Genomic DNA, 24,025 nt, shown 5'->3' with positions numbered 1-24,025 from the left:
CGTATTCTTTGTGAAAATGCATTTCTCCCACTTTTATTATTTCATTCAGGGCATGGACATTGAATGCACTTTTACTTCTACATAGAACACATAGACCAGGCTTTAGCATTAATCAAAATTATACTTAACCTCAAGAATAACAAAAGACACGCACAATGCAGGATAAGATATAACCAGATGGCAGATTTGGGTCTTGACACAACTAAGCCCCAACCCATCCTGACAGGTATCTCTACATGCTTGGTTCAGACTCAGCTTTGGCCCTTTTCCTGCCACCCCAGGATGCCACTACAGATGTCACCACTCCTCAGTGCCTGGGCCTGAGAACCAAGGCACAGAAGAGAGTCTCTACCATACACATTGTTAGCCCTGCTTTTGACAGGCCTTATTTGCACAGTAAGGATAGATCTCCTTCAAAGTTGATTATAGACGCACCTCAGAGACATTGTGGGTTTAGTTCCAGACCACTGTAATGAAGCAAATATCACAATTAAGCAAATAAAAGGAGTCTTTTTTGGGGGGGTTGGGGTTCAGTGCCTATAAGAGTTATATTTGCACAATGCTGTAGCTTGAGTGTGCAATATCATTTGTCTAAAAAACAATCTTCATAACTCATGTTAAAAATAATTATTTCTAAAAAAATAATTAACCATCATCTCAACTTTCAACAAGTTATAGTCTTTTTGCTGGTGGAGGGTCTCACCTCCGTGTTGACAGCTGCTGACTGATCAGGGTGGTGGGTGATGAAGTGGGGGCAGCTGTGGCAATATCTTAAAATAAGACAACAATGAAGTTTGCTGCATTGATTGACTCTTCCTTTCATGACCGATTTCTCTGTAGCAGGTGATGCTGTTCGGTAGCATTTTACCCACAGTGGAAGTTTCCAAATTGGAGTTAATTCTCACAAAAACCTGCTGCTGCTTTATCACCCAAATTCATGTACTATTCTAAATCCCTTGTTGTCAATTCAACAATCTTCACAGCTTCACCAGGAGTAGCTTCCATTTCAAAAGACCACATTCTTTGTTCATCCACACAAAGCATCTCCTCATTCGTTAGTTTGATCATGAGATTGTTGCAATTTAATCACATGTTCAGGCTGCCCTTCTAATCCTGCCTCTCTTGCTATTTCCACCACAGTTGCATTCCTTTCTTCACTAAAGTCTTGAATCCTGGTACTTCCTGCACTAAAGGCATTGGGAATGGTGAATCCTTTCTAGAAGGTTTTTCAGTTTATTTTGTCCAGATCCATCAGAGCAATCACTAAGTATGGCAACTTTATCTTTACAAACAGCATTTCTTAAATAATAGAACTTGAAAGTTGTCGTTCCTACCTGACCCATGAGCTGCAGAATGATGTTGTGTTAGCAGGCACAAGAACAACGTTAATCTTGTCCATCTCTGTCAGAGCTCTTGGGTGATCAGATGCATTGGCAATGAGCAGTCATATTTTGAAAGGAATCTTTTTTTCTGAACTGTAGGTCTCAACTGTGGACTTAAAGTATTCAGTAAAAACCATGTTGTAAATAGACGTGCTGTCATCTAGGCTTTGTTGTTCCATTTAAAGAGAGGCAAAGTAGATGTAGCATGATTCTTAAGGATCCTAGGAGTTTCAGAAGGGTAAATGAGGATTGGCTTCAACTTAAAGTCACCAGCTACATTCACCCCTAACAAGAAAGGTAGTCTTCCCTTTGAAGCTTTGAAGCCAGGCATTGACTTCTCTCTTGCCATGAAAGTCCTAGATGGCATCTTCTTTCAATGGAAGGCTGATTCATCTTCATTGAAAATCTGTTGTTGGGGCGCCTGGGTGGCTCAGTGGGTTAAAGCCTCTGCCTTCATCTCAGGTCATGATCCCAGGGTCCTGGGATTGAGCCCCGTATCAGGCTCTCTGCTCAGCAGGGAGCCTGCTTCCTCCCTTCTCTCTGCCTGCCTCTCTGCCTACTTGTGATCTCTCTCTGTCAAATAAATAAATAAAATCTTTAAAAAAAAAAAAAGAAAGAAAGAAAATCTGTTGTTGAGTGAGGTCACGGTCATTAACATCATAGCTGGATCTTGTGGATAACTTGTAGCTTCTCTCTCAGCAGCTACCTCTTCACCTTGCACTTTGATGTTATGGACACATTTTCTTTCTTAAATCTCATGAACAAACCTCTACTAGCTTCAGACTTTCCTTCTGCAGCTTCACTTCTCTCAGCCTTCGCACAATTGAAGAGAATCAGGGTCTTGCTCTGGATTAGGCTTTGGGTTAAGGGAGTGTTACGGCTGCTTTGATCATCTATCCCGACAACTCAAAGTTTCTCCACGTTGGGAGGAAGGTTCTTTCACTTTTTTATCATTTATTTGTATGTTCACCAGGGAAGCACTTTTAATTTCCTTCAAGGACTTTTCTTCTGCATTTACAACTTAGCTATTTAGTGCGAGACGCCTACCCGTCAGCCTATTTTGGCATTGACCATGCCTTCCTCACTGACCTTAATCATTTCTAGCTTGTTAATTCTAACTTGTTAAGTGAGAGTTAGATGACTCCATCTTTCAACTGAACACTTAGAGGCCATTGTAGGGTTTTTAATTGACCTAATTTCAATATCGCTCTTTCAGGGGATAGGGAGGCCTGAAAGGAGGATGAGAGACAGGGGAACGGCTGGTCAGTGGAGCAGTCTGAGCACACACAACATTTATTTGATGAAGTTCACTGTCTTATATGCATACAGTTCACAGCGTCCCCCGAATTACAAATGTAACATCAAAGATCAGATCACAGAGCCCCATAACATTTGTAATAATGGTGAAAAAAAGTTTAAATATTGCAAGAGTTACAAAATGTGATTCAGAGACATGAAGTGGACAAAGGCTATTGGAAAAATGGCTCCAAAAGGCTTGCTCAGTACAGCGTTGCCACAAACCTTCAACTGGTATAAAGCAGTGCCTTGTGAAGCCCAATAAAGCAAAGGACCTAAAGAGAGGTGTGCCTGTACGGGCAGCTTGGTAGGAGACCATGTCCAGAGAGTTCCCGGCTTCTTCACTCCAGAAACATGTTCTAAATGTTGCCTTCACAAGAGGTATTCCAAAGATAAATGGCCACAACCTCCCGACCTGCTTTGACATATTCCATCAGAAAATTTTAAAGGCCTTCCTCAGTTCAAATGTTTCAGATTAGTACCACTTGCTCTGTGGAGTCAGCTGAGATAAAAATGCCTATAAGTTAATGTTCTGTGTGCCCAAAAACTTGGCAGTATTTTGCAGCTCAGGGACTCCCTTCTGGTCAGGCTGGTCTCCTCATCCAGGAAGTCAGGCTGAAGTTAGAAACCCCACCTTTCTCCATGGTGTTCATAGGACTAGGGAAAGAGTTTTGCTCTTTTCAATAGCTTTTCTATAATATTCCTATTTCTTTCATCCTTCTCAGACTGGATGTTCCATATGTAGTGTCTAATACAACAACATGGTAAAGCCACACATTTTAGAAAGAAATGAAATTCTGATGTCCATATATTGACTGAATGCAAAGTTTAGAATATCAGCCCTGTGTACCCCGATACCCATCCTTTCTTCTGCTGCTACAAACATCTTTCGAATTTTAATATTCCAAACATGATAGACAACTCCAATCTTATTAGGGGAGGAGGCAGTTCAAGAGGTGACATTGCTAAAAAATAAAAATGAATAGTCCCCCTGATATTTGTTTGGTAGCACTTTCACATGGAAGTTAAGAACATCTCTAAGATCTATTTTCTTAGGATATGTTTCTCTCTTTCTCAGAGATAACGTTTTTTGTTACAATTGGACACTATTATGACCTTGATAATTATTTCTTAATATATGTAGTTTTTTTTTTTTCATTTTTCTATTTTAAGTTGAGGTTTTATGCCAGGGAAAATTTCAGAGAAGTTGTATTATGTGTACTCTCTCTTCCTCCTAAAGGACTCTGATGATAAATGCAGCAGGGGGAAGCTGAAGGTGGAGGGGAGTAAAGGTACTCTGTATTTTGAAAGGAATATGATGGGAATCCTGGTGGGAGTACCCAAGGGCCTGGAATCATTAGTGCGAGAAGTTTACAAAATTTAGGATCGTGTGGAAGAAATGGTTGTGGGAAGAACAGTGTTGTTTTATAGGAGTTTTATAACATTTTGTTTCTTTCTTTTTTATCTTTTTAAAAGATTGTATTTATTTATCTGAGAGAAAGTGAGAGCGAGTGAGATCACAGAGGCAGAGGAAGAGGGAGAAACAGACTCCCCACTGAGTAGAGAGCCAGATGAGGGGCTGGATCCTAGGACTCTGAGATCATGACCTTAGCCAAAGGCAGATGCTTAACTAAGCCACTCAGGCACCCCAGATTTTGTTTCTTTAATGTTCAAATTTACTCTTTCCTGTCTTTCTACACAGTTATTTCTTTGTCATTAAGACACTATAAATTTTTTTTAATAAAAGGAAGAAGAGGGGTACCTGGGTGGCTCAGTCCATAAAGTGGCTGCCTTCAGCACGGGTCATAATTTCCAGAGTCCTGGGATTGAGTCCTGCATGGGGCTCCCTGCTCAGTGGGGAGCCTCCTCTCAGAAAGAAAGAAAGAAAGAAAGAGAGAAAGAGAGAAAGAAAGAAGGGAAATTGCTGATTTCTCCTTCAAGAAGGGAGGAAGAGGTAAGAAAAGTAACTTACACAGCCCAGAACAAACATTCTACAAAAAATTTGTTCCAATGACTCAAATACTTTTATCTGCCCCCATTTGTGTCCTCTATGTACATTTACAATCTATATATCTATATTGAATTTACAACCAAGTCTCCTAATTAACATAATAAAATTATAGGGGATTAGCTAGTATTGTAGACTAAGACTGGATTCTGGAACTGAAATAATGTGCCCCCCTTTTTCATATGTGAATTTAGTTTTAGGGAATTAGCTGATGAATTACCAATAAAAATCAACTCTGTAACACATCAACGCTACTCACTGCTGTTAGATTCATATCCTTCCTTTCTTTATGTGACGCCACCTGATGATTCTAATGCAATTGTTGTTCATGAGCAGATAAAATATCAGTAGTTTAGCCTTTGTTATTAATCATCCTTTCAATCTAACAAAGTTAATTAGATGTCTGTTATTTTTCATATAGTATGTCGGGACTGGAGATAGAAAAACGAATAATCTTTTTGTGAAACAGAAAATGTTGGCCATATTCTGGAATCCTAAAAAGCAGCAGCAACAGCAACTTTTAATAACCTCTATGTGTTATTTTCACTATTTCAATACCTGAAATTAAGTTTAGAATTCATTTAATATTTAAAAATAACAGCCAAATTTATTTCACAGAAGATAAAAAGAATGATAGCACTTACGTAGAAGAATTAAGAGTTGTGGCAAAAATTGGAGAAGCACCAGCATGAGTATATGGGGACTGTGATAAATAAGAAACAAATTTTATAAAGTTATGTTTTTGAGTTATAGTACAATCCATTTCAGTAGGAATTTTTTGAGTGCCACCATAACATCTTTGTTTCTCAGACAATATATTATGGGGTTGAACATTGGTGTCACAATGGTGTAAAAAAGAGAAAGAAACTTGTCTGTTCCTGTTAAATTACTGGACTTGGGGCTCAAGTACGTTGTGGTGGCTGATCCAAAGAACAAAACCACAACCATGAGCTGTGAGGAACAAGTGGAGAATGCCTTGGCTCGCCCAGCGGCTGATGGCAACTTCAGGATGGTTGAGATTATTTTCCCATAAGATCCAAGAATCAACATAAAAGGAATAGTGACCACTAGAAGAGAAACCGCATAAACCAACATCTCAATCATAAAAGTATCCCCACAGGCAAGTTTAAGTACTGGAGGTATGTCACAGAAGAAGTGATTCAAATGATTGGACCTGCAGAAGGGTAGAGAGAAGATCAGGTAGGTGAACCCTATGTGTACTGGAATTCCAGTGATCCAGCAGCTAACAGCCAGTTGGATGCAGAGCCTGTGGTTCATGATGAGAGGGTAGAGTAAGGGGTTGCAAATAGCAACATACCTGTCGTAAGCCATTGTGGTCAGAATGAGGCACTCAGTGGCTCCAAACACCAAAAAGAAATACATTTGTGTAGCACAAGACAGAAAGGAAATTCTTCTATTTTGTCTACAAAGATCTGTTAATAATCTGGGGGCTGTGACTGACACATAGCATATTTCCAAGAAAGAAAAGTTCCTAAGGAAAAAATACATAGGAGTCTGGAGGGAGGGGTCAACCTTGGTTATTATGATAATGAGGCTATTTCCCATCAGAATAATCACATACATGATCAAAAACACTCCAAAAAGAAATCCTTGGAGGTCAGGAACATCAGAAAAGCCAAGCAGGATGAAATCCATTAATGGAGTCTGATTCCCTTGCAGAGGATTTTGTCCTGTGGATTCCATCTATAAACAAAATGATTTTGAGGCTTAGAATTCACTTCAGTTGCTTGGCTCAGTTGCAGAACAGGACACAAATAGATGATTTCAAATGCACTGACAAAGGATAGATATTCAGTTTTTTTGTTTTGTTTTGTTTTTCATTTTGTATTTTTGGTAATAAATTTCAATCTAACACCCCCAAATTCTGGTAGATAAAAACAGAAAGTAATCAACTCTAATCTTCCCGCTAATATTAATAGTATATACAAATGAACAACACACCAAAACAGACAATAACAAAATAAAAGCAAAACATGTCAAATAGCCTATTCCCCTGTGTTAGTTAACACAGGACATTCTCTAATGAGAAATGTGTCTCCTTCCTTGTCAATCAGGTATCTAATGCACTTGTATGTTTTTCTGCTTACCCAATTTTTTTTAATTAACCTATCATGTATTATTTGTTTCAGGGGTACAGGTCTGTGATTCATCAGTTTTACGTAATTCACAGCACTCACCATAGCACATATCCTCCACAATGTCCATCACCCAGCCACCCCATCCCTCCCACCCCCCAACCCTCCAGCAACCCTCATTTTGTTTCCTAAGTTTAAGAGTCTCTTACAGTTTGCCTCCCTCTCTGGTTTCACCTTGTTTCATTTTTCCTCTATTTTCCTATGATCCTCTGCCTTGTTTCTAAAATTCCACATATCAGTGGGATCATATGATAATTGTCTTTCTCTGATTGACTTATTTTGCTTAACATAATAGCCTCTAGTTCCATCCACACTGTTGCAACCAAATATTAGATTTTTTATGTTTGGTTTGATGTTTCCCCTGTCACCTGCATCTCACATAACCACAGGGCAAGGTGGTCAGTAAGAATGCATAGCCAGGCCCAGCTTAGACCAGCCTGGGATGCTCATTATCTGGGAAAGAGACTGAGACTCTGATCAGGAAAACAGGGAATATTGCCTAGCCTCCATCATAGAAAACCATTTCATTTAAGATATCACACAAAGTTATATGAGAAATCATGCATCATAACAAGTCATATGCTTAGAATGTAAAATAAATTATATAAGATTTGACTATAATATGTCCTTAAACCTACCATGGTCCCCAAAATCTTAGTAATTCTGCTTATATTCTAAATGGTATGACTTTGGGGATGCCTGGGTGGCCCAGTCAGTTGAGCGTCTGCCTTTGGCTCAGGTCATGATCCCAGGGTCCTGGGATCAAGTCCCACATCAGGGTCCTTGTTCGGCAGGAAGCCTGCTTCTCCCTCTGCCTGCTGCTTTCCCTGCTCTTTCCTTCTCTCTCTCTCTCCCTCTCTCTTTCTCTCTCTTTCTCTGACAAATGAATAAATCTTTAAAAAAATAAATGCTATGACTTCAGGAACAATTAGATAAGTTTGGGGCCTTTACAGGATAATTAAATAAGGAAAAGGAAAAATAAATTAGGCAAGAGAATTTGATCTTAGAGTGCATATACCTGATGCCAGACAAAATGTGAAATCTGTTTTTGTGTACCCTTTCTTATCTCTGAGTTGCTGAATATATATAATATATATTATCAATATACACTATATTATTCATTTAACTGTACATTATGAACATGCCAATTGATATATATTTTGTAGTATATATTATAGCTTATGGTGAATAAGTGCAGTGTATTATGAATATAAAATATCCAGTTGACCCTTGAGCAACGAATGCACCAATCCCTCTCTAGGCAGTCAAAAGTCTGCATATAACTTTTTTTTGTTTTTTAAGATTTTATTTATTTGACAGACAGAGATCACAAGTAGGTAGAGAGGCAGGCAGAGAGAGAGACGGAGAGAGAGGAGGAAGCCAAGCAGAGAGCCCAATGTGGGGCTCCATCCCAGGACCCCGGGACCATGACCTGAGCCTAAGGCAGAGGTTTTAACCCACTGAGCCACCCAGGCGCCCTTGCATATAACTTTTGACTCCCTCAAAACTTAATTGCTAACATCAATAATCGATTATCTCATGTTGTGAATGTTATATGCATTATATACTGTATTCATACAATAAAGTAAGACAGAGAAAAGAAAACGTTGCCAAGAAAATCATAAGGAAGAGAAAACAATTACGGTGTGTACTGTAAAAATCTGAGTGGACCAATGAGGTTCAAACCCGTGTTGTTCAAGGGCCACGTGTATTCTAAATACCTACGGCTGACTAACCACCAGGAACCACGGGGCTAAATGCAGTGTAGACAGATCCCAGCCAGCTCTTTCAAGAAGCAAGCATTTTTCATCCGCCTAAGTTCGGTCTCTCTGCCACGCAGTGCACCTTAGACCCCATATTCCTTTCTGTGACCTCCATCTAGTCTTCATTAAGGCTAACCTGTGGCCTTTTTCACAGATTGTCACATACTCTGAAACCCAGATTGCCATGGGTTTTGCAGTCTCTTTGTCAGTTTCACCGGTTCCAAATTTGCCTTCCTTCCTCCACCATATGGCCGCTCTTTCTTCTTTTAAGACCTGATTACTTTCACCTGTAACAGATCCCAGACGACTGAAACAATTTGCAATGCCTACTTTGTATTTCCTTCTTCTCACCGATCCTAAATGTGTGGTTTATTAAGGGTAAATACTGAGCGTCTTCACTACAAAGTAGACTAAGGACACTAATGACAAATAAATGAGCTCAGTTTCCATCTGTACAGAGTTTACAGAAATCAGCAGGCAGGTGTTGCTGGGAAAGTGCATGGTCTATGAAGAGAGAATTACAAGGTGTTCTGGGAGCACCAGACAATTTCTTATGAATATGGTATCTAATCTAGTACTTCATTAGATTTTAAGGTATCAGAGAAATCATTTTGTGATTTTTACTTTTAACTAAAAATAGTAAAGCATATCCCAGGAACAAAAAGGTCCTCATGTGCTCCTCAGTTTCATATCCCAATAGCTAATCAATTTCTTGCATGGGTGAATAGTTTTTAAATATTTCCTCACGGGTAATGGCAAAATGAAGTTTTCCTACTGACCTCAGCAGTCATGCTGCATTCAACTAGATTCAAATTCACTGACCAAACAATCTCATGTTGAGTGACTTACAACGGAAATTAGGTATATTCTGGCAATATGTCCTTAGTTAAATGACCAGAGTGAATTTTTCCTTGTTTGGAAGTATATGCTATAAAGATAACATGAAACTTAGGGAACTGTCTCGAGGACTAAGCAGCTTGGATTGTATTAATCACTTTACTTAGACTCTATTACAAGTATCCTCCTCATTGTGTTTATCATTATGACTTAAATTTATATATTTTTTCTTCTTTTGAATTTTGCTCATCTTCCAACTTCTCTAGAGTAGAGTTTTCTTAATCTGGGGAGGAAAGGATGTATGGGGTAGTATTTTACAGGAAAACTAAGATTATCAGTAGACCCTTCTATGCTGGATAGATGCTAACATAGAAATATTAGTAAATAAAGAGCTGAAGTTTTCATGTTAAAATTGCAAAAGGCCATTCATTGTTAATGAAGAGAATAGATCAATTCCAGAAAAGAAAGTAGCCAGAAAAAGTTATTGCTGAGGATGCTTTCATATATTATTATTATTATTATTATTATTATTATTATTATTTTGCTTTCACATATTAAATGGGATTTGAGTTAAGCTTTGAAATTTAATTTTGCTTATACATCTATAACAAAGCCTGCTTTTCTTATTTGCTCGAAGTACAGGAGACTGATGAGAGGGAAAAAAAAAAAAAACCTGAAAATAAAAGTCCAGTAAATTAAAGTGGTTTTCCCCCAGATATTGCTGCTAGTTAGTATGAATGGGAATAGCTATGGACAGTAGAGAGACCTGATTATTTGAAATTCTTTTTATTATTATTAGGTTTTGAACATTTATTATGTGCTAACCACCCTGTTAATGACTTTCCCCGTAATAGCTCACATATTACATTCTGAATGAAGTAGGTACTGTTATTACTCCCATTTTGCATAAAGAGGGAGAGGCATACAGGAATTAAGTTAATGTGCCCAATGTCAGGAAGCTAGGATGTGACCTGACTTCAAACTCAGCCATGTAATGTCAGGGTCCATTTTCTTTTCTTTTCCTTTCCTTTTCTTTTCTTTCTTTTCCCTTCTTTTCTCTTCTTTCCTTTTTTTCTTTTCTTTCCTTTTCTTTTCTTTTCTTTTCTTTTCTCTTCTTTTCTTTTCTGTGTGTTTATTATGATCAGTGATCCAGCATATAGAACATTATTAGTTTTTGATGTGATGTTCAATGGTAACATTTTCTTAATCAAAACTTAATGGGCTTCATAGAACGATGCTGTCGGTGACAGATTGTAGCTATACTTGTGATGAGCACAGAACAATGTATAGAGTTGTTGAATCACTATGTGGTACATTTATAATTAATGTAATTTGTGTGTTTGTGAGTCAACTATATTAAAAAAAATTCAGTGGGTATTTTTATTAATATTTTTTTAATAAACAGGGTAAAATAATTAAAGCTTACCTTTTTAGGGGTGCCTGGGTGGCTCAGTGGGTTAAAGCCTCTGCCTTCGGCTTGGGTCATGATCCCAAGGTCCTGGGATCGAGCCCCACATCAGGCTCTCTACTCCACGGAGAGCCTGCTTCCTCCTCTCTCTCTGCCTGCCTCCCGGCCTACTTGTGATCTCTCTTTCTGTCAAATAAATAAACAAGATCTTTAAAATAAATAAATAAATAAAGCCTTCCTTTTTGTTTTATGAAAGAAACACTATGTCACTCTTTTATAAAGACTGTGGTCTTATCTGATGTAACTTTTGGTTTTGAATTATTCAAGGAACAATTTCCAGCCGTCCTTGTTTTTTTGTGAAACTTATACTTTACTTAGCTAGGTCAGTGGAGCTCTGGTAGAAAATAGCTCCTTATTCATTGAAGAACATCTTCTCTCTATGACATGTTGCATTTTTAAGCTCAACAATCTGTCGAGTGGTAACTTAGAGAATAACCCAGGTTGTCTCTGGTTGGATCAGTGCTGCCTTGAAGGTACTCTCTCTATGGAGTATGATCTGAGGAACAGTAGCCTCCTGGCCACTCCTCTCTACCTTTCTCCCCAGCCTCTTCATCTTTGGAGAATAGAATAATTCCCCTACAAGGACATTCAAGGACTTAAAGTTGGTTTATATTTATGCACAAAGTCTCAGAATACTAAGTTTGAAATTATTAAAATGCCATTTCTTAAACTCAAATAATGTGAGTTTGAAATTATCTAGATTCCATGCATCATCTAAGTTGTTTACACGTTAAGGTCCTCTCTCTGCACATGCTGTAGGTGGAATTTTTTAGTTACATATACACACATAAGAAAAAAAGTGAATTTTGACAAGAAGACACATACACTGAATTTCAAGTTTTTCTATATTATGAAGCTGAAGATGGGAAAATGATATCATGAGGGCTTTAATGCTATTAGGAGAGAAAGATAAATTTTTTTGTTGCTATAATTTTCAACTTTACTATGTTAGAAATGGTGGCTTGCTTCTGTTTTTGTTTGAACTTGGCCAGCAAAAATAATTGTTCATGTTGGCAGAAGTAGAACATTTGCCAGCATGAAAAAGCACTATTTAGAATAATATTTAGCGTACCATAACATATATTTTCTTAGTTTAAAACACAGGTGACAACAACAGTTACATTTGTAAAATGTACACAAATGCCCTGGAATCAAGGAACTAATGACAAGAAGAGAAAGTCAAATTCAGAAATAAAAATGATATGGGTCATGTGTCATGGGATATGACATACTAGCTCAGTTTCACAGAGGAACACAGGTTTGGTAGTCTAGAGAGTACAAAGTTTTCTGTGCCTCATGTAGTGTATAGCACAACACCTTACGTGGTTAGATACTTATGAATGCTTCCATACATAGAGAAAAGCTGAATGTATTAGCTAATTATTTTGATAACATCAGTTTTTATAGAGCAAATTCTCCTCACATTGTTTCTAACCTTTGCTTGATATCTAGAGCTCTAAAAATTGATTTAACATTTTTTAGTATATTCTTTGCTTTATTAAAGACATGGTGATTCACAGAGGTTCTTGCCCCCCATTATAGAAGTCCTCTGTAGTCCTTTTATTTCTTCTTTTTTTTAAATTGAAAAAATTTAGATCACTTATTAATATCACTCATCACATGGATCCATATATTTTTAATGCTATGGACAGAAAGCTAATTTAGTAATCATCACTAGAAATATCTTCATATATGTATTGTTGGTATGAAAGATTTCCTATAAGTCAAATTGGTGACAAATGTAAAACATTGCCTTTTTTTTTTTTTTGGTCGTAGAATGTTAAATTTCACCATTGAAGAATCATTGTAAGAATTAGGGATATTTTCACATCAAATACATTATGCTCTGTGCATCTGAACAGATCAATAGGAGATAGCTACTTCATATAGGTCTCATATGAAGTTATCGGCCCATCGTAGGGGATAAATTTAACACACATACATTTTTTAAAGGAAACATAAAAATTAAGAGATAAGAAAAGAGTGTATGTTACAATTTTGTTTGCATGTTAGAAAAAAATCACTGACCATAGCCACTTAAAAATAAAACTTGTGTCTTGTCACTCTGCTTCTAATCTCTGTTGATACCACTTTATGAGCCCATGTTGTGTGTCTGTATTGGACCCTACCACTGAAGGTTAAAGTATGTCACTGCAATCAGCCGTAGAAATATCTTTAGCATTTGCTTCTTAAATATGACGTTCCTTTTGACTACTCTCACCAAATCTAGCATTTAGGATAATTCTGACACACAGTTCTCTTCTGCAATACATGATTTGGGCATGATAATGTTATGATGTGTGAAATCTAACCTCAATCTTTATTTTGCATGTTTTTAATGCTGCTTTTTCTATTTCCAAACTAAATAAACCTTCTGTTTCCATATCCTCTCCAAATCTGTAACTTCTTTTTATTTAGCTGTTTCTCTCATCAGTGTATAAATGAATCTGACACACTCTCAGCACAACCTTAGCTAATAAGTTATATTTTGTTAATTTTACTTTACAACACATGGTTAAAATGATCATAAAACTTCAGGAGGTTGAGGGTTTGGAGCCCAATTTGGAAACTCACTTTTGACATAGATCTTTATCCAGTTGATCTCCTATTTGCAAAAACTCACCATGACCTGGTCCATATTCACTACCTTCCTCTTTAGGGAAGATCTGGGTGTAAAATTTTGTTAAGTGACTGAAATACATCAAGAATTCCTCTGAGACTTTAGAAGGGTACATGGACATATACAATGTTTTCACATTTAAGATTAAAATCACAGGGCGCATGGGTGCCTCAGTGGGTTAAGGCTCTGCCTTCAGCTCAGGTCATGATCTCAGGGTCCTGGGATCGAGCCCCACATCGGGCTCTCTGCTCAGTGGGGAGTCTGCTTCCTCCTCTCTCTCTCTGCCTGCCTCCCTGACTACTTGTGATCTCTGTCAAATAAATAAATAAAATCTTTAAAAAAAAAAAAAGATTAAAATCACAAAATTTAAAGAGAACCTTAAAGATAGTACACACCAATTTCCCAGTCAAAATAGTAAATTATAGGGATGCCTGGGTAGCTCAGTGAGTTAAGCCTCTGTCTTTGGCTCAGGTCATGATCTCAGGGTCCTGCATTGAGCTCTCTGCTCAGCTGAAGCCTGCTTCCCCCACTCTCTCTGCCTGCCTCTCTGCCTACTTGTGATCTCCCTGTCAAATAAATATATAATTTTTTTTTAAATAGTAAATTATACCTAAGTTGAACAACAATGACCACACTTCTGCTTTCTGTTGCAACACATTCTATTTGATGTTTTCTATGTTTTCAATAAACGTACTTGTTTTAAGATTGTTTCTATAAAGCTGTATATTTCCATGAAGTTATATATTTTCTTTTTTTTTTAATTTTAAGATTTATTTATTTCTTTGGTGGGGAGGGGCAGAGAGAGAGGGAGAATCTCAAGCAGACTCCCCACTGAGTGTGGAGCCAGATGCTGGTCTCAATCTCATGTCCCTGAGATCATGACTTGAGCTGAAATCAAGAGTCAGAAGCTCAGTAGACTGAGTCACCCAGGTGTCCCAAAGCTATAAATTTTCAATACAGCTCTTTGTGCATTTCTTTTCTACAGATTACATCTTCTCACATCACCTCAATTAATTTTTTAAAAAATATATTCCTGTTCACCCAGCCATTTTGACATTATCTTCTTGACAAAATTTCACTTATCTCTATCTTCTGGAGGCTTATTATGAGTTAACAAAGTACCTTTTACTTTAGCAGTGTGAAATTAAATGAATTATTGCTTCACTTATTTCAGCACCTAGCCTTTACTTAATTATTGTTTACAAATGTATACTTGCCATTTTTTTTATTTTTAAATTTTTTTTTTAATTTTATTTTTTATAAACATATAATATATTTTTATCCCCAGGGGTACAGGTCTGTGAATCGCCAGGTTTACACACTTCACAGCACTCACCATAGCACATACCCTCCCCAATGTCCATAATCCCACCCGCCCTCTCCCAACCCCTCTCCCCCCATCAACCCTCAGTTTGTTTTGTGAGATTAACTTATGGTTAACTGTGAGAGTCACTTATGGTTTGTCTCCCTCCCAATCCATTTTTAATGGATTAATGGAAATTATATTGTCCATGTTAAATTATACTTAACAAAATAAATCCAAAATTATTCTTATACATAACATAAAACTGTACAATTTTTTTTGCCCAAATGCAGGATTTCAATAACAATAACTTTTCTTCTTTTGGTTGTTTATTTGGACCTATATGATTCTTGAATACTTATTCTTCATTATTTCCAACTTGTCTGCTCACTCAATATAATAATTGGAAGTCTCAGTGGCTTCACAGGTTAAATTTATTTTGAGTTAATGAAAATAAACCATTCTTGGAACATTTTTCACATAAATGTGTTGTACACTATACAAAAAATTATGATAATTAAAAAATAGTTTTACTAGTTTATGGGTTAAAGAAATAATCAGAATTTACATAAGAAACCCGTATTTAAGTAATTAAAAAGCAGACAAGATAATTAAGTGATTATAGCCCCCAAAATATAAAGTATTTGTAGATTCTGTAAATAAGAAAAAGTAAGTGTAAAAAAGCTGCATTAGAGAGCAGAGAACATGACCTAAAATAGGATGTATCTAAAAATCAAATCTCAGGATAACTGGATTTTCTCTCCCAAACATTCTTTCAATTGTTAAATTTTACTCGAAAATAAAACATCTATTGGAAGGGATATATTATTGCCATTTACTTATGAAATATCTTGGTCTTAGTATATGATCCCACCAAATACTGGGGATGGGGAATGCAGAATGAATCTAGCCAGTGAGCAGCCAGCTGGTGCAGAAGATTGTAGGCAAGCTACTCAGAGGATGGACAAATGATCTCACAGAACAAACTGTCATTCTGCTGCCAGGTGTCCAAGCCAGGCAACCACTCAGGACCTGTGAGTGAGAGTAAAGCTCACAGGTGCATAGACAACACCCATGACATCACAAACACCTGTCTGGGCAATTGAGAGATATCTATAAGAGGAAATCCATAACTTATTATAAAGAATATATGTCAGATTCATCCACTGAACATTGACCTCCCTCCTATGGAGCTATGCACTGATTAAACTCAGCAGCAGTTGAATGCATGTGTATGTAACTTGGTCCTATGGGTCAGCCCAAGAGAATGGAAGGGAAAGAAAGGTTAAACATTTTGAAGACCAGACAAGGGAATATGAGAGTTGTAACTGGTGCATTCTAATGAGATGATACCTCTCCTGATATCACATTTTGTACAAGCTCACATTTCTTAATTAATGAATATATATGTATATGCAGAGAATGGTGTGGGGGAAGAAAGATGGTGAGTTGATAGCTGCAATGAAAACTGTAGTCCTGAAATTTGATTTAAGCCTCTCCCCCATAAGATAATTCAATAAATTAAAATGTAAATCTATTTTAAATTCAAATTGTTTTAAACATAAGTGATACATAAAAATCTCTTACAAACCACAAATGGTGAAATAAAGATGCAGAAGAAAAATAAGTGAACAATTAATAATACTCTATATATAGTTAGTTTCGTGTGATATTAGGACTTTTGATTCTAAATACTGTGTCTCTTTCATTCTCTAACCAAGATTTCATTAGAAATAAGCCCTATTTGAGAAAACCCAGCAAAAATAGACAATAATTACATGAAATCCCTGAGTCCATATATAAGATTGGTGAATCATTTGTACATAAAAGGGTCCCTGCACTCAAGTATTAACAGAAAGCAATTACTTAGAAATATCCTAATGAAAACTGTAGGATTCAATCAATCTATAAAATTCATTTAATACCTAGTTCAGAAAATTTACCAAGCATATCAGAGAAAGGAAGGGAACCTTGTCCTGGTAGTTACATTCCATAAAGCTTTCTTTACTTCCTTATTCCTGAGGCTGTAGATCAGAGGATTCAACATGGGGATCACCACTGTGTAGAACACAGAAGCCACTTTGTCCTGATCCAGGGAGTAGCTGGAACTAGGTCTCAGATAGGTATAGATGGCAGTGGCATAGAACAGAGTTATAGCTGTCAGGTGGGACCCACAGGTTGAGAGGGCTTTGCGCCTCCCCTCCCCTGAATGCATATGGAAGATAGAAAAGAGAACGTAGGAGTAGGAGGTGAGGATGACCAGCAAAGCCCCAACCATATTCACACCAGCAAATGTGGAAAAGATGCTTTCGTTCAGGTGTGTGTCTGAACATGAGAGCCTAAAAAGTGGAGGGCTATCACAGAAGAAATGATGAATGACATTGGAACTGCAGAATGGCAAGCTGCTCACATAACTTGTGTTAACCATGGAGTTCAAGAATCCTGCTGTAAAAGCCCCTGCTGCCATTTTGAGGCAGACAGTCCTAGACATGACCAGGGAGTAAAGCAGAGGGTTGCATATGGCCACATAACGGTCATAGGCCATTAACCCGAAAAGGATGCACTCAGTTGTGGCCAAGGCAATGAAAAAGTACAGTTGCAGAAAGCAGCCAGCAAAGGAGATGGTTTTCTCCTCTGATAATAGGTCCACCAGCATCTTAGGGGTGATGGTGGAGGAGTAACTAACATCCACAAAGGACAGGTTAGCCAGGAAGAAATACATGGGTGTGTGAAGTCGGGAATCAATCCTTATTAAGAGGATCATCCCAACATTCCCCAGAACTGTAAGTGTGTAAATCACCAGAAAAAGCAAGAAGAGGACAATCTGTAGTTCCATCGTGTCTGCTAATCCCAACAGGATGAACTCGGTCGGTGAAAAGTAGTTTCTTCTGGTCATTTGTTGCACATATAGTTTGCTTAAACTTGCATTAGGTGTAAATATTTTCCTCTCCTAAGTTTTTAAGAAATAGAAATGTTAATGAGGTCATTCACCCATGGGGGAAAAGCACAACCCAGGATAATACAACACAGCAAATTGAGTGATGGAGGAAGAGGAAATTGGGTGACAAATAGACCAGTCTTTGAATTTAATGAACAAGTGTCTGAATTGAATCAAGATTGGGGGATCTCTCAACTCACTAGTGCAGGACCACACACTCCCATTCAGTTTCACAAAAGCTACTTACATGATACTATTGTCTCGGTACAATCTATGTCCAAATGAAAGGATAAAAATATCCTTGCTGACATCTCTCTCATTCACTGAGCAGGTATGTGAGTTTAGCTCTATTGTTTTTCCTTTCCATATATCCTCAAAATCACTCTGAGTATTCTTCAACTCTAAAATTCATGCATTCCTTTCCAGAAATCACTCTTGAGTACTTTAAGCAGCCGCCATACTAACCAATTCTAATAATCAGTATTTTGACTCCTATCATATATTTAAAAAATGATTTTCTTTTGTTTTAAAAGTCATCCAAAAATCTGTTCTGATTACAAAGTTCACTTCTAAATAACATCCTTAGCAGGAGACATGCAACCTGTCCAACTCAGTGAGTAACAGCACAAAATCCTGATCACTTTCTTCCCAGTGTCTTACCTGGGGAGTCTAGGATTTTCTTTTTTCATGAGATGTTCTCCAATCAAATGGAGTTTACAGAAAAAGGAAGAAAATTTCATTTTTAAAAGTAAATGAAATACAGTAGGCATTCAATTTACTTTTTTGTAAACATTTGAAATGGCTTCTGAGTAAATACACATTGCCACACTTTTATTTTGTTTTCATAAGGAGGAATGAATAACCATGGGACTAGATTATAGGTAATTGTGAGTCAGACCTCTAGAGACAGACACTCCAGTCTCAAAAGTACACAGTATATGATCACAGGTAGATATATGGAATCAAACATTATATGGGGCTTGCATCACAAAGTAATTCCTGATCTTTATGTTACTTTAAAAGTCTTACAGAAGTAAAAAAAAAATTAAGTAATAATACTTTTAATTGGTTGCTGATACTGCTTCTCCCTTTATATTTTTAGCTTATCCCAAATGGATACAAAATCCAGTACCAGGGGCACCTGGGTGGCTCAGTGGGTTAAGCCTCTGCCTTCAGCTCGGGTCATGATCCCAGGGTCCTGGGATCAAGCCCTGAATCAGCCTTTCTGCTCAGCAGGGAGCCTGCTTCCCTTCCTCTCTCTCTGCCTGCCTCTCTGCCTACTTGTGATCTCTCTCTGTCAAATAAATAAATAAAAATCATTATTTAAAAAAAAAAAGAAGAAAATTCAGTACCAAATTATTTTTCTTTCTTTGTTATTTTAGTAATTGAAAAAAAAAACATTCTTTCTGTTTCCTTTTGTGTGAAATTGTGTTTTTGAGTGTTTGTGTGTGTGTGTGTGTGTGTGTGTGTCCATGCACACACACACGTCTTTCTCTAAGTGTATCTCTCCATTCAACTCTCTCTTGAGTGAAATTAATGAGAAGGAGAAACTAACTTAATTGCACAATATTTAAAGAAATACTAAACCCTGGGCAAATAATACAATGGATATGAAAATGAACTCATGTTTTTATGATTTCAGAATTGTGTTAGATTTTGAAAATATTGCCTATGATTCTGTACCTATAAGGGGATGAAATGACAGATTTTCCAGATCTAAATACAACGAAAGCTAGGTGAAATAAACCTCATATGGGGGTTCATATGCATGGAGAGCCTATTTGCATTGAGAACTCAAAACATATAGCTCTTTTCCATTTAAATCTTCAGTTAATTCTCCCTGCCAGTCTTTGAGGTTGACATTATTATTTTATGCATTTTGCAGCTGATATTTCAGATAATTAAATGACTTTTCAATAGACAAACTGTTAGAAAGTGGGAGAATCAACTGGAACACAATCTTAGCAGAAGGAAATAATACCCAGATACCTAATTTCCTTGTCCCGTCCCCTTTTATCCTAGTCACTTATATACATATACATGTATAATGTGTGTGTGTGTGTGCACATCTTCTATTAAATACCTATTTGTTGTTTACAATTGTAGACTTCTCATTTTCAACAGAGCAATAAAAATTACATTGTGCATGTTAGTTTACATTTAACAAACTAAATCAAAATAAATTATGGGAGTGTTCAGATTAAACTCTCTGTACACATTTTTTCCACCTAAATTCAGGACTTCATCTTCTAATAACATCATCTCTTTCTCTTATACTGTGTTTTTGGATGTGTGTGATTGTTGATATTGATTTCTTCATTTCTTCCAAATTGCTTGCTTATTTTTTCAACTTTGTGATGCTAACAGGTTTTGTAAGCTAGCCTCTCTTGGCCTCACCTAATCACTGATGAAAATACTGGCCAAAACAAAGCCTAAATGCATACAATTTCGACATCTTTCATTAATTTTAGTAAATAAATTACTCAAAAATCATTAAACAAGACAATATTTTGGTTGATACCTATATATTTGGATAATGAATTTGAATTAAAATTCAACCAAAAAAAAAAAAAGAATGAGGAAGACAGGAAAAGAGAAAAGCAATGACATAGTGTATCAAAGAGGCAAAAACACTATTACATTCATGAGAAGAGTTTAGTAAATATTGCCAAGGACTTAAGACAAAAGAGAATGATAAATCACCACTCTATATAATAATGAGAAGACTCAATGTTTTTGTAGTTTAAATTTATCTTGAGTTACATAAATATATATAATAATTGTACATTTTTTACATAAATGCAATAAACAATAAAAGAGAAATTAGGATAATTTAAAATGTTTTCATAAGTAGTTTTGATTAAAGAAATAATCAAAATGTACATAAGAAACATGTGTTCATCTTTGTCGTGTTCCTGATCTCAAAGGGAAGGCTGTCAGCTTTTCCCCATTGAGGATGATATTCACTGTGGGTTTCTAATAGATAGATTTTATAACATTGAGGAATGTGCCCTCTATCCCTATACTTTGAAGGGTTTTTATTCAGGAATGGATGCTGTGTGGCAGGACACAAAATCAATGTATAGAAATCAGTTGCTATCTTATATCCTAACAATGAAAATATAGAAAGGGAAATTATAGAATCGATTCCATTTACTATAGAACCAAGAACCATAAGATATCTAGGAATAAACCTAACCAAAGAGATAAAAGACCTGTACTCGAGGAACTATAGAAAACATTCATGAAAGAAAGTGAAGAAGACACAAAAAAATGGAAGAGCATTTCATGCTCATGGATCAGAAGAATAAACATTGTTAAAATGTCTATACTGCCTAGAGCAATCTATACTTTCAATGACATCCAGATCAAAATTCCACCAGCATTTTTCAAAGAGCTGGAACAAATAATCCTAAAATTTGTATGGAACCATAGAGACCCTGAATTGTTAAGGAAATGTTGAAAAAGAAAAACAAAACTCAGGACATCATGTTGTCTGATTTCAAGCTTTACTACAAAGCTGTGATCATCAAGACAGCATGGTACTGGCACAAAAACAGATGCATAGACCATTGGAAGAGAGTGGAGAGCTGAGATATGGACCCTCAACTCTACGGTCAAATAATCTTCGACAAAGCAGGAAAAAATATTGAAATTTTTTTTCAATATTTTGAATATTGAATTTGAATATTTGAAAATTTTCAATATTCTTTTCAATAAATGGTGCTGGGAAAATTGTACAGCTATATATAAAAGTATAAAACTCGACCATTCTCTTACATCATATACAAAGATAAACTAGAAATGGATTAAAGACATGAACATGAGGCAGGAATCTATCAAAATCCTAGAGGAGAACATAGGCAGTAACCTCTTCAACATTGGCCACAGCAACTTCTTTCAAGACATGTCCCCAAAGGCAAAGGAAACAAAAGCAAAAATGAACTTTTGGACTTCATCAAGATCAAAAGTTTCTCCACAGCAAAGGAAATAGTGAACAAAACAAAGAGGCACCCCACAGAATGGGAGAAGATATTTGCAAATGACACTACAGACAAAAGACTGATATCTAAGATCTATAAAGAACTCCTCAAACTCAACACACACAAAACAGATAATCACATCAAAAAATGGGCAGAAGACATGAACAGACACTTCTCCAATGAAGACATACAAATGGCTAACAGTCACATGAAAAAATGTTCATTGTCATTAGACATCAAGGAGATTAAAATCAAAACCACATTGAGATACCACCTTATTATCAGTTAGAATGGCCAAAATCAACAAGACAGTAAACAATAAGTGTTGGAGAGGATGTGGAGAAAGGGGAACCCTCTTACACTGTTGGTAGGAATGCAATTTAGTGCAGCCACTTTGGAAAACAGTGTGGAGATTCCTTAAAAAATTAAAAATAGAGCTACCCTATGACCCTGCAATTGCACTACTGGGTATTTACCCCAAAGATACAGATATAGTGAACACTGAACCCCAATGTTCATAGCAGCAATGGTCACAGTTTCCAAACTGTGGGAAGAGCCAAAATGTCCTTCAACAGTGATATGGTCCATATATACAATGGAGTATTATACCTCCATCAGAAAGGGTGAATACCTAACTTTTGTATCAACATGGACAGGACTGGAAGAGATTATGTTGAGTGAAAAGTCAAGAAGAGAGAGTCAATTAACATATGGTTTTACTTACTTGTTGACCATAAGGAATAACATGGAAAACATTGGGAGATGGAGAGGATAAGTGAGTTGGGGGAAATCGGAGGGGGAGACAAACCATAAGACACTGTGGACTCTGAGAAACAAACTGAGGGTTTTGGAGGGGAGGGGCCGGGGGTTAAGATGAGCCTGGTGGTAGGCATTAAGGAGGCACATATTGCATGGAGCACTGGGTGTGGTGCATAAACAATGAATTTTGGAACACTGAAAAAAAAATAAAATTCAAACTAAAAAAAAAATGTGTTCAAAGAATTAAAAAAAGCATTACCATGAGGTAATTACTTAATTACCTCTCAAAGTTGGAATTACCTGTAGACTCTGTCAAGGAGATTCAGTAATGTTGGAGAGGTTAATTAGAGAGCAGAGAACATAACCTCAAATAGGATATGTCTAAAACCCAAATCTCAGAATAACTGAATTTTATCTTCCATTATTTCTATTTGTAGGTTTTAAAAGAAATTAAAGCACTGAATGAGAGGAATATAATATTAGTATTTACTTGTGAAATATCTCAGTCTGATCTATGAATCTGTTAAATACCCAGGACAGAGAAAAGAAAGAATCCAGTCAAGGAGCCTCCAGCTGGTGCAGAAGGATGTGAGGAAACCACCACTTAGTCAAAGAGCAAATTATGTCTGATGACAAGCTGATCATTATCTGCAGGGTGTCCAGGGCCCCGTAACCACCGTGGACCAGGTGAGTGAGAGAATGGCTCATGGTTGCATAGAAAATACCAATGACTTCACGAACACCTATCTGGGCAAGTTCACTTACGTAGATCATAGGAAACATTGGAATACATTTTGGACATCTTTGTGACAGGAAACAATGCATGCAATATCTACATACCAGAGGACATGGACATCACTACCTCTATCACTTGCAACTTCAGTGGCAAGGGTGAATGCCATGGGGAATTTCTGCCAAAAACTGTATGTGTGGCTGTCTCCTATGCAATCTGTGGTATCCATCAGTTTCTAAATAGCCAAATCCCTGTAGCTAAATTAAATTTATTTTCAAATGATATACAATTTTTGAGCAGAACATCCATGAGTTTACTCTAAAGAATATAAATTAGATAATATACTGAACATTGACCTATGCCTTTTGCAACCATACACTGATTAAACTTTGCCACAGTTAAATGTGTGTATGTGGTTTTCTGTTTATGTGTCAGGCAGGGAGAGAGAAAGGGAGGGAAGGCTTAGAAATTTTTGAAGTGAAAAGAAGTTGAGTATGGAAGGATTACGTGAAGATTCTATGGCCTTATATAACTAGTAATTTACCTTATGCCTCACTGTTACATATATTTGAATATTGTAGACTAATTACTCAGAAAATATTCTAAAGAAAAACTGTAGTCTTGAAGCAGCCTTCAAAAGGCAGTTACTCTGTTTTGTTCAGAAATTCAACTGAACAACCACAGAAATGTAGAAATCCTTGTCCTGGTAGTTACATTCCATAAAGCTTTCTTTACTTCCTTATTCCTGAGGCTGTAGATCAGAGGATTCAACATGGGGA

The 24,025-nt window shown here is 36.8% G+C and overlaps 2 protein-coding genes across 2 annotated transcripts; both read right to left on the bottom strand.

Moving 5' to 3' along the window:
• Nucleotides 1–5,433: 5,433 nt before the first annotated feature.
• LOC111150079 (olfactory receptor 10AG1-like) lies at nucleotides 5,434–6,390 on the bottom strand. Its single transcript, XM_022507419.1, has one exon. It carries the CDS (start codon nucleotides 6,388–6,390, stop codon nucleotides 5,434–5,436), a length of 957 nt encoding a protein of 318 aa, XP_022363127.1.
• Nucleotides 6,391–16,784: 10,394 nt separating this feature from the next.
• LOC111150245 (olfactory receptor 5F1-like) lies at nucleotides 16,785–17,729 on the bottom strand. Its single transcript, XM_022507671.1, has one exon. It carries the CDS (start codon nucleotides 17,727–17,729, stop codon nucleotides 16,785–16,787), a length of 945 nt encoding a protein of 314 aa, XP_022363379.1.
• Between the last annotated feature and the right edge of the window lie 6,296 nt (nucleotides 17,730–24,025).

The sequence above is a fragment of the Enhydra lutris genome, unplaced genomic scaffold (genome assembly GCF_002288905.1).
Source record: "Enhydra lutris kenyoni isolate GAN:26980312 unplaced genomic scaffold, ASM228890v2 scaffoldscaffold22, whole genome shotgun sequence".
NCBI classification, from domain to species: Eukaryota; Metazoa; Chordata; class Mammalia; order Carnivora; family Mustelidae; genus Enhydra; species Enhydra lutris.
The sequence above is the reverse complement of the archived record's forward strand: the minus strand, read 5'-3'. Positions and strand labels throughout refer to the sequence as shown.

Bases quoted from the DNA above. Each gene is read 5' to 3' on its own strand.
- LOC111150245 (XM_022507671.1), bottom strand. From the start codon at position 17,729: ATGACCAGAAGAAACTACTTTTCACCGACCGAGTTCATCCTGTTGGGA.
- LOC111150079 (XM_022507419.1), bottom strand. From the start codon at position 6,390: ATGGAATCCACAGGACAAAATCCTCTGCAAGGGAATCAGACTCCATTA.